The sequence below is a fragment of the Hyposmocoma kahamanoa genome, unplaced genomic scaffold, assembly GCF_003589595.1.
Source record: "Hyposmocoma kahamanoa isolate Upper Pololo Valley unplaced genomic scaffold, ASM358959v1 116, whole genome shotgun sequence".
Taxonomy (NCBI): Eukaryota; Metazoa; Arthropoda; class Insecta; order Lepidoptera; family Cosmopterigidae; genus Hyposmocoma; species Hyposmocoma kahamanoa.
The window spans coordinates 3473644-3489059 of NW_020653391.1; the positions used below are offsets into that span (position 1 = coordinate 3473644).

At 35.5% G+C, this 15416-nt stretch overlaps 1 protein-coding gene across 1 annotated transcript in view; it reads left to right on the forward strand.

Annotated features, from left to right (window-relative positions):
* Positions 1 to 274: 274 nt before the first annotated feature.
* Positions 275 to 15416, forward strand: part of LOC113239750 (transcription factor AP-2-epsilon) — a 40574-nt gene continuing 25432 nt past the window's right edge. The window contains exon 1 of the mRNA XM_026476851.1: positions 275 to 370. Coding sequence (XP_026332636.1) covers positions 275 to 370 — 96 coding nt within the window. The remainder of the gene's footprint in view (positions 371 to 15416) is intronic.

Here is a 15416-nt window from a genome sequence, read left to right on the forward strand (position 1 = left end):
AGAGGTCCCAGGTTCGATTCCCGGAGCGGGAGAAAATATTTGTATGGCCTACATTTATTTCTCTCGTAAGTTTATATGTAATTTGTGGTTGTCTATGTGTGTGTCCATGGCACCCGCGACACAGGGTTTCCCTAGTGCGGGGCTATGTTGAGTGTGTACGTTATTATTATTATTACTAACCACATAACTCATCATTCTATTCAACTTTCTTTAGTAAGTCAAAGTAAATGTAAGCAGAAACACCCATCAGCGACAATCTGTCTGCCCTGAGGCGATGAGTGGTAGCGTATGCATGCGTATAATAGAGCCTGAGGCGATGTCCCGCTGCGACCCTAACAACCCTAGCATCACGGCACTCGAGCAACAGGGGGTGCATTTTTCGTGCGACAAAGAAAATCTTATAGTAGAAAAAAGTCACGAAAAAACATGGCGGATGTTAAAATATTTTTTTATAGAAGAAGGATGAAAACTAGCTTTAGAAGCTTTTTTGGGCGTGAAAGTATCGCAATTTTTTAATAAGTATTTTAATAGTTCAAATTTGCTAAACTTTACTTCAAATTGGCAAAAAATGACAAATCGACGATGCAGATTATGCAAATTTTGCTTCATTATTTCTTGCTTAGATTTAAGCAAAGCTCTTTTTGTAAATACGACAAAATTTCTCACCATTTCTGCTTAATGAAAAAAAAATCTTGGTCTTAGAGTCGTATTCCATAACTCTACTCAATGCTCAAGTCAAGACCTGAGTATGATTTCAAGCACTGGAAATATGACCCTAATGGCAAAGACTTGAGTATGATTTCTAGTTCTTTAAATCATACTCGAGTAGAGCTCTGGAATACGACCATTAAACCCACATGAATGACATAAGTCGACCCCCAACGAGTTGCCATAGGCAATAGAGACTAAAATGTGTCCATTAATTTGATTTTTAAAGTTTTCACCTATTTATTATTTATTCTTTGTACCAAAAAACAAACTAGTGTATAGTCTCAGATTCGGAACGAATATGAATCGGATGCATTGCAAAAACGAAAAAAAAAACGAGAAAAAATATTTCACCCATTTATTTGGGCCGGCAAAGGTTCCACCAAACAGCCTCTTCATATATTAGTATCTTTTCCACAATGATTTTTGACGTTTCGTTACATTCATTTAGTTTAATCAAAATAGATTTGACAGCTATTGATTTAAATACAATAAAATCAAAATTCTTCATTGATTATGTTTGTAATACAAACAATAAAAATAGAATGAACAAATAAAGATGTTTCGATCTCGCTAGGGTACGAGAATTGATCCCCAGGCTGTTGGCAGGATATTGACATTTGCCTACAGTAACACATATGTATAATGTAGTATCTTTGTAAGTCATGGTAGCCTGGTTTGACACCACCTTTCAATCAAAGGCCGTGGGTTCGAATTCGAGCACGCACCTCTGAGTTTCTTGGTATTTATGTGCGAAATTTAATTCGAAATTTACTATAAGCTTTTCGGTGAAGGAAATTATAGTCCTGAAGAATCCTGCGCGTCGAAAGACGTGTAAATGGATTGATGATGAACAATGTAATATCTACCTCCCTATTTATTGAGAGGTTACGAGTACATAACAGTCGTCGGAGATGACATTTTAAAGAAATAACGTTTTCTCGAATTTTCATAACCTCGAAAGTAATTTTGAGAGGAAAATGTTTTTTTTTGTTTTAAACCTAACTGAACCTAATCGTGTCTTTGCGATAAACATCCAACATGCCCTGAAAGAACAACGGTGTCGTTATAATTCGGTTTTCGGTGCAATGAAAATTCGAACAAAAGTTATTTCTGAAAAAAAATTCGAATTTGTGATGGGTTACCTTATTGAGGATATATTTATTTCTACATGAAAACACGCTACCAACATTTTAGGATGTTACCTACTTTAGATACTGGAAACCATGAGGCAAGCTCATAATAGAACTACCATTATATATTCTGTAACTTAGATCAAGTCGCTACTGTCTACATGGTAGCGTTGTTTCCATTTTAAGCCATATCAGAGTAACGTACACTCATCAACTTCAAAAGCAATACCGACATAGAGTATAAAATAAATGATTCTAAGCATATAGCAACGGTAATTTCAGTCAGCCAAGCGTTAAAAAAGTGTAACTACAATGGCGACTGCGCATAAAGAGGTTTCATAGTGCGATGATCACCAATCGGCGCGCGCGGCGAATACCTACTAATTACAGCGTGAACAGGGGTGGGGCGGCGTGGTACTGTTTGCACTCAAATGTAACTCGTAACAAACTCGAGTTGAAAAAATACTGCCGATTTCTATCGGTAGATGACCTGCAGCTTCATCGATTACCAGACACTCAAGATCAGGCAAAAAAAGGCTTATGTTAATTTGGTTTCCGCTTTGTGGCGCTAAAGTATAAAGTTTCTGTCTTTTTTAACCGATTTTAAAAAAGGAGGGGTTCTCTATTTGACTGTTTTTTGTATGTATGTTACGCGATAACTCCGGCATTAGTAAACCGATTTTGATGATTCTTTTTTGTTGGAAAGAAGGTACCCAATATTGGTCCCATTTAAATTTGAAGAAAATATTCAGTGGCAAACTAGGGAATGAAACCGGTTTCGCGCACGTTCCGGTAACTTATTTTAATAAAACTTGGCAAATAGATGTAATATCACGAATTTTTGAGGTCTTTTTTTTATTATTGACACAGGACGGACAAGTCATACGCCTGATGGCAAGCGATACCTGTCCATAGTAGTTTCAGTGCTACTCATTGCTTGAAATCACAGTTTGAGGGGCACTGCCACTGCGCCCGCCACCTGGAGGCGTATCAAAGTTGACAAGTCCCATGTGCCTATAATTTCATCAGTTTCAGCCATATCTAAACTTTGTAAAAGAATCAAACAATGCTTATTCACAGCCTTGGTGTAATATGGCAAATGTAACATGACATCTTTTTTTGGGAGATTTATAAAATTAACATATTCGTACTTTGTTTCATGTCAGTTTTATGAATTAAGGCGGATTTACATTTGTCTGGCCTGTCGGTTCGTGACGCGTCAGAACGGTATCGGTTTCATACAAACAGCACAAGCGCTCACGTCAGATTGCGACTAAAACTTTTTTTATAACATCAAGTGACGGGACGAACAAGTCGTGCGCCTGATGGTAAGCTACTCGCCAGTCCAAAACAGTTACAGTGCCACTCAGAGCTTTAAATTGCAAAGATCTGAGGGGCACTACCACTGTAGTAGGTAACCAATACCGTTGTGATGCGTTACAACACGTCTCGTCAGAAATCCGGCTTTATGTGATAAAAGCACTTTTGACGTATTTTACTATACGAAGGTTACGAATTATTGTAAATGTGAAACTTCGACTCAATATAGCCTATTATAGTACTCGATAAACTATGAATCTGTTTCACTAATAACTCGAAATTAAAAGGCGCAAACCCCCTCCAGGCGTACCCCATGAAAGGGTACGCCTGAGGCCGAGGGCGGATCGCCCGCCTTGCGGCAGTAGCGACCGGGCACGCGCCGCGAGCGAAACCTTTTCGCGATTATAATCGACTTCTGTGTTCGAATTTTTACGATTACGTTTAAATAAAACTTCGTCTACTTACTATGACACGAATATTTACGATTTCGTTTGAATAAAATTTCAATTTCTTACTCTGACTCAAATTATTACTAATATTTGCCAAAAAAGTTGCATTACTAAAAAAAGATTAAAAGGTTATTTAAGAAGTTTTAAAAAAGTTGTTTTTAAGTAACTACTATTTACTTCACAATATAAGTGGCGTAAAAATTGTATTCAAAGTCAGATATTCGACAATAATTATACGACCTGTTGACTATAAAATTTGAGCAATTGAGGGGGATTAGATTGAACGGATTAATAAATTTACAAGTGCGTACGTCAAATAGATTTTGGGCTATAGAGTGCCTCAAAGTCTTATAAGACACGTGGTCAGTGCGTTGCACTTTGGCTGAGGCAATGCCATTTGTTGTTCAGATTTAGTGTCATTGATCTGATACCCTTATTTCACTTTTATGTATACTTATTTACATTGCCGTATTTATTTTGTAACAATTATTAGCATAAATTATAACCCTTAAAATTAAATTAATAAATTTCACAAACGTCACACAAAAATCACTAACAATTAATGAACGATAATCCATAAATTGCAATAAAAATTCCTAAAAATCGACTCTGACCCAATTAATCGCATTGTCCCGTTACTAGTTAACTGATTAATACAATCTTAGAACTGCCAGTTAATGTTCGTAATTATTCTATTCAACAAAAACAGTTTCCAAATCTGCCGAGGATAATCGATTTTATCCGCATACATCAATCTAATAGTGATGACCAATCATAGTTTAGAGTTATCGATAAAATGTTTAATACACTGAATCTTCACTGCTATTATTTGTAATATTATGTATCAGTAGTAAACATCGATGATGAACTGATGATTTTCATAACAAGTATGCAGATATATTACCGATAAACGTACCTATACACTGATTACTCAAGTTACAAATAGACTCCAAAATTTCAAATCAATTTTTATATGATACGTTTCATTATGATGTTGTTACATATAATATAACTAACAAAATAATGAACTAAACGAACGAAATTATTCCAAAAATATCGATACCGATAGTCACTTAGTAATTATAGTCTCATCACTAGGTAATAAATAAAAATATTCCAGTAGTCCCATTCGGCAATCAGCAGCGCAAGAGGCCAATTTAAAAAGCAATCACTTACCTCGTGCACACGGCATCGCCCGCCTTTTATGGGACCGCGATTCAAAAATTGTTATTCGAATTTATTCGATACCATTTACATATATCGTTTTTTCGTAGCTTTCTCCTCACTAGTAAGGAGTCTCGTTTTGCGCGTAAAAAGGTTAGCACGGATCTCGTGGGGTTGAAATTGTAACACTAGTGTTGTATGTGCTAAAGTACTTTAAAATCGATTTGTATTTTATAAATTTAGTTATTTGACTAATACTGTGATAAATTTGCGTCGAACGTAAGTTTTTATTAAACATCAACAGCTTTTACTATCAAAAATGTCTACCTCATTTCTCTAAACCTGAATTAATATCAGTTGTAAAATATTATCAGAGTAATAAAATTGTTTTGCTCTACTTTACATCATTATATTCCATAAATGTCTACAAGGAGTTGGCTAATAAATATCCAATGAAATAAGTAATAAAAGCCGTTATAAAACTTTCTACTAAAACTTTACGTAATAAGTTAAATAATTTGCATTATATTTAAGCATTTATTAGAAACAAGTATCTTAAGAAAGAATCAGTGTTTAAAAAAAATGTAGTGTAAAGGATCCATAGTAAAGTGTCATTATAGTGTATTTATTTTGTGAAGTGCAAATAAAGAAAGTGCGCTGGCGTACGTGGATTTATCCAGCGTGATTGAGGTGCAGGTAATAAATAACAGTTTCATATAACTTTTCCTTGACAATTTTTCATTATGCGCATGCAATTTTATAAATTATTCTAAACCATCTTCTTGGTGAATTAGACACTTTTCTCCTAACTAGACTTCCTGATGTACGTAAAGATTGAAATCACAAAGATCTGAGGGGCACTGCCACTGCGCCCATCACCCTGAAACATAAGTAGACAAGTCCCATGTGCCTGTAATTTCACTAGCACCATTACCGCCCAAAACCGAAACGTAGTAATGCTCACATTACTGCTTGACGGCATAAATAGGCGAGGTGACATTACTTCTCTGGATGATCTCTTTCACAAGGATTGAATAGAGTTCTACTGCTACTTATGATGGAAATGAATCAATCTTTTCGTACACAAGATAGTAAGAAAGGACTGTAGACAAGACATATATTAACATTGTTGAAATAATGTCTTATTTCATATTTTTATTAAAATACTCCATAATTAGCATTTAAGTTTTATTTTTATTTATTTATTTTTTATAATAAAAATCTTGCGCAGGAACTAGTTCGAAATGGATTGGTGACAGCTCTTGGGTAAAAAAGAAAACAATTCAAACTATCGATTAATAGAACGATTTTATTACATGAAATGATATTGATAATTGAATTGGACTTAACTCATTAGCGGGTTTTTAATTTATTTTAAATTATTGTCGCGGACATTAATTACTTCTTTTGAAAAAAGTTTGTGATATCAGACGACATTAAATTACGCTAGGAAACATAAATATTGTTGAACAGACATAGTTTTAATTTAAATACACTTAATCTTACAGGAAGTTAAATTGTTTTTCGGATCTAAACCGCGCATATTTTTTTGCTGGTCCCGTGGCCACTGACGATTGAGATGATAAAGTCATCAACCTGTTATGTCTAATATGAACGCAAACCACGTTATTTTTATAGTTATAAAAGTTATTAATTAAATGCCTTTTTTTGATTTTCCAAAGAACATTCCAAAATTTACACTACATAAGTTTTTACAAAAGATTTAATTTTAACATCATGAATTTTTTTTAATAAATATTTTTAACATTACACGTAAGTGAGTGATGACTTTACCAACGTCAGCCATGATCATAGGACCTATAAAGGGCCCGAAACTTTGCTTTATTTGAAACAACAATTACACGCGGCTTAGATCCGAAAAATAGTTTCATTTATTATGTAAACTGAGCTGAGTTGAGTTGAGGTTTAAATTGCAAATATCTTAGAGGCACTGCCCTTGCACCTGTCACCCTGAGATATAAGTTGACAAGTGCCTGCATTTTCGCCAGCACCCTTTAAAACAGGAAACAGTAATGCTCAGATTACCGCTTGGGGGCAGAAATAGGTAAGATGGTAGCACCTGGAGAAACACATTCACAAAGAGCTCTACTGCTTCAAAAAATTCGTAAAAAATTCTTTATTGAAAATGGTACCGAATATTATTGCAATAATATCAAAATGTTCTGAAAAAAAAGTGATACTTTGTACAGCCGGGCCTGTACCTGAGTGTGCCACCGTAATATCGATAAACAACTGTATTAATATTACCGTTAGACTCATCAATCAATATCGGAATTCGTGTCTCTATTATAATCTGTGTGTGATCGATACATGCACGTCTCATTAATATACGAAATGAACAGGTGATATGTTATGGATATATTTTGAAATATCATAAATTAGTTTCTTAAATGACTTTTGTAATGAAGTAAATGTAGTTTCGCTAACTTTGAAAGCCGGTATACAAAAAATATAATAATCTAATATATAAACAGAAAGATATTTCAGCTGAGGACAGAGTGTCATTAGACGGAGTAGCAGGAATAAGCGAAGATGGGACTTTTTTATTTATTAATTTTTTATACGCACACACTTATAGCCCAGCACTAGTGAAAAACCATGTATCGCGAGTTTTTGTTTATGATGTCAAAAGACAGAGCGAACTAGTTGTGGGCCTGGTGGTAACTCAGTGCCTTAAATCACGCTAGCAAAACATCGTCACATTCAATAAGTATTTATTTTACTACACCTCTACCCTACGAGTTTAAAAATGTATTGTCTAGCGCATCCACAAAGAGGTCAGATTAAGACTTATCATTGACCTGGACTGACCTCGTACTATGAACAAAAGGCTTTCTCCTTCATGTCGATATTTCATTACATTAATCAAGATCTGACCAACGACATGAGTGTCCCAAAACTGATGTGATTGATTTATTTTTTAGCGCGTTTATAATCAACTACTATACACTACTTGTTAGATATGAATGTGCAGATCAAATAAGTAATAGATGAATATCCAACTAGGTAATTAACCCAAAACTTATCCTTAAAAAATGTTATATACATATTACAAAGGCGCTCTTTTTAATTCTGAACCAAAATTCGACTGTCTATGGTACTCGCTACTGAACTGAAAAAAAAATCAATAAAGTTCTTTAAATAGTAAGTACTTTAATGAGATTCAAGAAAAGAAGACCGTATTTTTGCTATTAAAATTAGAGATAGAAGATAAAGAGTCTCCTTAAACGCGTCACTATATGTTCCTGATCAGAATAATTTCACTATATATGTGAAGTTATTGAAATTCAAATTATTTTGCGAAGTAATGTCTCAAAATGTTACATAACAGGTACAAAGATGTAAACATTTGGCAAAAAGAGTTATTTGAAAACAATATAAAATGTCAAATAAGGCGCTACTGAAAGACTCTACTGTCTCCTGATTGATTAAAATATAATTGGTACTTGGCCAATCACGGACACTTCTATCCTATCTCTTCGGTTTTTCGTTTTGTAGCGTTTCTTAGGCTTTCGCGTGAATTTGTTGTAGCGGATTTGTTAACAAATAATCTTTAAGTATATCATTATTTTAATTTACTAATAGAAAAAGTATTGCAATCATTACTGAATTAGGTCTTAAAATCTTGTACCTACAACTTAGGCCACATTATGAACCCTCATTATGCAATGATTGCATAAAATATTATTATTGCAAGTCAGAAAAGTAACTTAAGATATGCAAAAATGGTGCAACTAAAGAATATCTTCACAAATACACTATAAAACAGACAGTCATGTAGACATGTGCCGAGCGCCAAACCCGCAGCCTTGTACAAACAAGTCACTATCACTGTTTTGATTGCTAATTATCAAATTTACGATCATCCAAATCACGTTATTAACGAATTGCTCCACATCTAACCGCAACGCGATTAATTTGACTGTTAACGTGGTCATTTCACATCCGGACTATAAATAACAACTCGACCGAAATCGATCTCGTTCGAACTTGTAACTTTATATTAATCTACTTTTTAATAAATAGTACAGTCAGCGAATCAAGCGGCTATTAAGAACAATTTAAACTGAGGTACAGTGAACAAAACAGTGGCGAAATTACAGGCACGTGGGATTTGTCAACTTACGTCTCTGGGTGACAGGCGCAGTGGCAGTGCCCCTCAGATCTTTGCGATTTAAAGCTCTCAGTGGCACTGCAACTGTTATAGACAGGCGTGTAGGTTACCATCAAGCGCACGACTGTTCATCCCGTCACTTGATATTATAAAAAAAAGCAAAATACTACTTAATTGAAAGATAAGACTGCCAAGTCTATCCTGTGTTTTCTTTTGTATATCCTCTCTTGGTCGTTTATTTTGTCCGTGTATTTTTATGGTACTAGGTAACGGGAAAAAACTGTCTGTTTGGTCGAACGGTTACCATCCTGGACTGCCACGCAGTTCCCGGGTTCGATTACCGGGCCGAGAGAAATATTTTTACGGCCTACATTGAATTCTCTCGTGAATTTGGGTGTAATTTATGGTTGTGTCCATGACACCCGCGATACAGGGTTTCCCTAGTGCGGGACTATGAATGTATGCGCGTTATTATAAAAAAAACGTGCGCCTGGTCGTAAATGTCACGCCTGTCCATAATAGTTGGCCACTAAGAGCTTTAAATCGCAAAGATCTGAGGGGCACTGCCACTATGTCCGTCACCCTGAGACATAAGTTGACAAGTCCCATGTGCCTGTAATTTCCCAGCACCTTTCCCTTCAAAACCTGCACACAGTAATACTTGGCCACAGAAATATGTAACTATATGCGATATAGCTAAAATGTCTTATAATACTCCTATCTTATTACGTTAAACGCGTTGATAAATTACAGTTACATTTAACTATCAAGTTAACTATCGATACTTACATATAAATATAACAATACAACATCAAACACGTGCCAAGGATGCTCACTTATAATCAAACGCATAACACAAAATATAACATATTATAAGTGTATTTATAATCATTAGTCTCGCCTTGTAAACCAGTTCAGTGTTCATGTAACCAGGTTTTCCGATTTTAATGGGACATTTTATTTATTTAGTTAAATCATGAACCAATAACTCAAGAAGACTGCTAATCTCCGTACTACAGAACGTAGCTAACTCTGAAATAGGTCAAAATTCCGTCTTATATCTACATGGCACTGATCAACAGCTGTGCATATCAAAAATTTCTTCGTTAATATAAAACATTAAGTCAGTTTTTTCTTTGTAATTATTATTCAAATATTGTTCATGACCTAAGATTATTTTCAGAATTTCGACAGTTGATGGCGTCATTGTGTGTTAAAAACTAATTTATAAATTAACGCTTCCAAATATCAGTAGATGCCGCTAATACTAAACAAAATAAAAGAATAGCCGGCACTATCAATAAAAAATCTGTACAATAAGCGCCATCTAGTTGATTTGTTTGTTATCACTACAAATTAGAGTAGCTTTAGTAAATTGCAGCTTGTCAATGTAAAACTAATTAGTCTGGTGTACCTATTGGTATTAAATACCCGACTTTGTCTTGTATCGCGATTAGCGGTGCTCTTGAGGGTAACCTATCCAAACTCGAATTTCTTTTTTCCGAAATAACGTTTGTTCGAATTTTCATTACACCTAAACCCGAATTATAACAAAACCGTTGTTCATTCAGGATATGTTGGATGTTTATCGCAAAGACGCGATTAGGTTCAGTTAGGTTAGGTTAAGTTAGGTTTAAAAGAAAAAACATTTTCCTCCCAAAATTACTTTCGAGGTTATGACAATTCAAGCAAAAGTTATTTCAGAAAAATGTCATTTCAGACTACTGATAGGCAACCGCTCTTGAGTTATTGGCCCGTGGTTAGTGAGACACCACCGGAACATCATAAAAAAACTCACATTGCCTTGTTTTGTGAACTTGTAACGTGTGTGTGCATTGATTGAGCACCATTTAAAGAACTTTTACGTAATTAGTCATTTAGTAGAAGTTCTAAAATAATTGTAGAAACCAATCCTTCTATTAGTAAAAAGACAAAAAGATAAACACAGGGTAGGACAGTCTTTGAATTTCTTGGAACTGAAAATAAGGTACCTGAGTTGTAGAAGTAGGCTAGGGTTTCACCTCTATATTATGGATGTTCCGAGAATTCCCACGGATCGTTTCGCTTCTACATTTGTAAGGTGAACGGCTATGGAGTGGAATTCCCTCCCTACAAACTAATTCCCTGAATGCTATAACTTGGGCCTTTTCAAGGCGAGAGTGAATAATTCCACCAGAGATGTGCGAGGTTGCTAGGCAGTGCGAGGATGTGTAACTGTGCTGCGAAACGGTGTGATGGTTCCCACTAACTCCGCTATTCCACCAGACTCGCTAAGCGAGACTAGGAAATCCTACTAATGGTAATGCTAGGTGGATTTATTCCTCGCACTCCGCCCAGCTACCTCGCGCATCTCAGGTGGAATCGCAGCCTTAGATGTATTTAGGTGTGCATGCTCCATCGTTGACCTCTTCATCAGGTGAGATGGAAGTGAAATGCGCACTTATTCTTTTATTTAAAAAATCAATGACCATAGCTGAGCTGGCGAAAAGATTAAGCCGTCAAAACTATTAGCTCTGACACCCTTTAGATTGAAACTCTAACTCCACTCGATTCTAACGCCCTTTTTTAAAATATGTTCAACAAATCAATAGACTGACTGGGAGACCCAAGGGGTGGTAACTATTTAGTTCGACATATTAACATATACAAAAGAGAAATGCAGCCAGTATTTATGAGCCTGGGCGGGGTCCTAATGTCATCCATTTGATATAGATCTAATTCTAGTATTTAAATACTTTCAATTTTACCCTTTTGTATATTTGCAAACTAAATAAATAAAATATCACTTTTACTTGTTTATCATTGCCTTGCTTCTTCGTCTATTTGTGTCAAACTCAAATAATCGTCAACCGTGACCATGGGACCTGTAAAGGGCTCGAAACGTCGGTTTGTTTGAAAAAACAAATATACGCGATTTAAATCCGGAAAAATAGTTTCATTTCAAATAATCTTTTTTCACAGGTAAGCAAATTACACTTGAAATCGTCACAGTCATTAAACTCTACTATTCATTCGTAAGGCAGATTCCCCTGAGAAGAATGATTAAGAAAGTCTAGAAGTTGCTCTTTGTAAATATACATTTGTAAAAATTTATCATTCACTTTATTTATTTTAAATATCTATAGATAGAGACAACCTGCAAAAGCTAAACGGTTCACTGCCGTGGATTTTGGTCATCCAAGTAAGCAGAAGCTGTATAATAAATAATCTTTAACACGAAGTCTTTGTTTCACTATAGTTTTAAACCTTTTAATATTTTTTATTTTATTTAATATCCATTATAAAAGCATATTATATACCTAAACTGCATCTTAAACGAATTTGTAACTTCGTGAAGAAGACTGTCAAGAACAGACAGTTTAATTTATCACTATTTCTAATAAAAAAAAATAGTTATTTATTATGCAAGTCTGCAAAGTTGTTGTTTGACACGAATGCTTGTATTGAAACCCGAGCAAGCGAAAGAGTCTAAATAGAATAGCTGAGCGTAGCGATGGTATCAAGCCACGACACGCAAAACAACTTTACTGCCGAACGAAACACATAACTTTACACCTCACTTTGGCGAGGAAAATGGTAGATGAAAAAAAAACAGTCGTACTATAACAAACAAAATTAGTTATCATTGTCAGTTTCATGTCAGCAATAATAACAAAAATATATACCAACTGTTTTATATTACATAAATGATGTACGACAAATCGCGAAGTTGAACGTGTTGTTATTTTCATCGAGTTGGTGCACCACAGTCTATCGTCAAGTTCGAAAATCAAAAACCTTTTAAAAAAACGATTTTTCGAAAAAACGGTCTTTCCGCGCAGATTTCTGAGAAAAAAGCCTTTCCGAGCTAGTGAGGTGCAAAATACTTTTCTTAATGACTTTAATTAAACTTTCATAAACGTGCTGTGACTCTAGTGTAAGAATTTCTGCTCATTTCAACTGTTTCGCTTCGCTCTCAGCACATTCGAAAAACAAAATATTCGTATTCAAAAATCTATAGTCACTCTACAATAGACACGTGGTAAAATCAGTATTTATTCTAATTCAGACTTCGCGTGTCAGAGCCGTAATCAAAAGAATATCATTACGTTACCGATACTGTGTGGACCAGAGCATAATATGATGTCAGTACGAGAACAGCAAAGCTGAATAATTACTTTGTGTTTGAAGCCGAGAACTTGATTGTTGTAAACTCATATGATAAGTGCATATATTCGACCAAGAAAATATCCTATCCTTGAAATATCAAGGAAGAGAAAAAATAATAAATAAGTGTTAAAATAAGGAATGAATTTAAATGCACGCTATTCAACTATATCCCCATATTTTTTGGGTTATCCGCCGCCATTTTTGCGAATGTTTTACAACGGACTTTTGCAAATATGTGCGAAAAATATGCCAGGATACGGCCGGCTTTACTGCGGTCTGTAGAGAACCTATACTACTCCGTCTTATCAAGGACAGTTTACCATATGTTTACATTGAGATAGTATATATTTATCACAATACACGTTTACTATTGACTATTTTGAAATTTGAAATATCAACTCCATAATTTGGATAAATGGTAAGATGTGCGCGCTGTCTTGTACGGGCTTTTGATTCATCACCTTTAGACGAATATACGACCACCCGAAATTGTTTGTGAAGATTATTTTTATATTATTTTTATATTTTTTGTGTGTGTGTGTGTGTGCGTTATATATTATTTATTTGCTCTAAAATTTAGGACAACATTTAAAATTATATACTGCGCCATCTGTTGATAAAACATTATACTTCTTTATTTAACATTGTAATGCATTAGCCACTAAGTCACGAAACGATCCCATCCTTTAAGTTGTTGTTTTTTTTATTATACCAAGTGACGGGACAAAACAAGTCGTGCGCCTGGTGGTAAGCGACACGCCTATCCATAACGGTCGCAGTGGTGGCACTGCGACCGGCAAAGCTTTAACTCGCAAAGATCTTAGGAGCACTATCACTGCGCCCGTCACCATGAGATATACGTTGACAAGTCCCAAGTGCCGGTAATTTCATCAGCACCCTTACCCTTCCAAACCGGAACGCTGTAATGCACACATTACTGCTTGGTGATAGAAATAGGTAACGTTCTGGAGAAACTCTTTCACAAGGAGATTTACTGCTACTAGAAGTTAGTAAGTAAGTAGAAGTAAGCAAGTATTTGTGTTTCAACCATGAAATGGTTACAAAATTGTTCATATTTCCACTAAATGTTGCTTTAGTGCCAGATGTGGCATTTAAAAAAGTGTCATGCGCGCTCTTAATAAAAATTTACGTATCAAAAGATAAAACAAAAAATGTATTCTTCTCGTATCGATAGCATACACTGTACCTAATGCTTGCCATCGTGATGAAAAAATTTACAAATCAAAATAGGATACTTTTCGAGTATTGCCCAGGCAGCGCCAACGTACAGGAAGGACTTTTTTGTGTACCCCAAAAAAACCGTGAAAATTGACAATTTACAATATGTGTGCCTATCGACAAGAAAGCTTGCCTACCTCTTACAAAACTTCTACTACTTGGCTACAAATTGTGTTCATAATTATTTCCACAGTACTATTATTCATTGGTCAAATTGACGCCTAATTTGTGCTACACAATGGTCATGCGCATGCGCTATAATAGTTTTAAAACCTGTTCATTCGATGATTAGTTAATTACGATTTGTTAATAACGGCTTGATCTTTGTGTTCTTAGATTGAACGAGTTATTTTCTTATGAATAGTATACCTATTATTGTTAGACAACACACACCACTTCGAAGATGTGTGAAGTCTGTAATCCGATTATAGTTAAAACTTTCTCCATATTGGAAACCAACACTTAGCATTTGAACATTGTATAGGTGATAATGAAATCTTAATAGATCTCTGTGGGAGGTGCAGTGATCCAATCGGATCTTGGCCTCCGACATCAGATTCCGCCATGCCTTCCTGTTCTGAGCCTGCTTCCTCCAGCCAGTAGCACCGAAGTCCTTGAGGTCTGAACGTCATCGCTCCAGCATAAGCTCTCTTCGCGACATGATTTTTTTTAACAAGAAATAAGTGCGCATTTGAGCTCCATCTCACCTGATGGAAAGTTACGATGAGGTCGACGACGTAGGATGCACTTCTAAATGATGCCTATTCACTCTCGCCTTGAAAGGTCCAAATTACAGCAAGCAAGGAATTTTCCTCCTTAGCCGTGCAAATACTGGGAATATCCACAACACAGGGGTGGAACCTCAGCCCACGTCTAGTCCCCCGATGATGGAAAGGGGAAGGCGGAAACAAATTATGCAATTTCATTCTTCATATATAATATTGATCCTCTCCCATTCTCTCCACGTGTTCGAGCCAACGGAGCCTCGCAGCTTCAATTTACATTCCATGAAGCAAATCGAAGATTCTTATTTCCTACGCTGGAGTCGTTGTTGAGATCAGATCGCTTTTCTACACCAGTTACCCGGTCTCAAACCAAAGTCAGAATTCAAAATTCTAA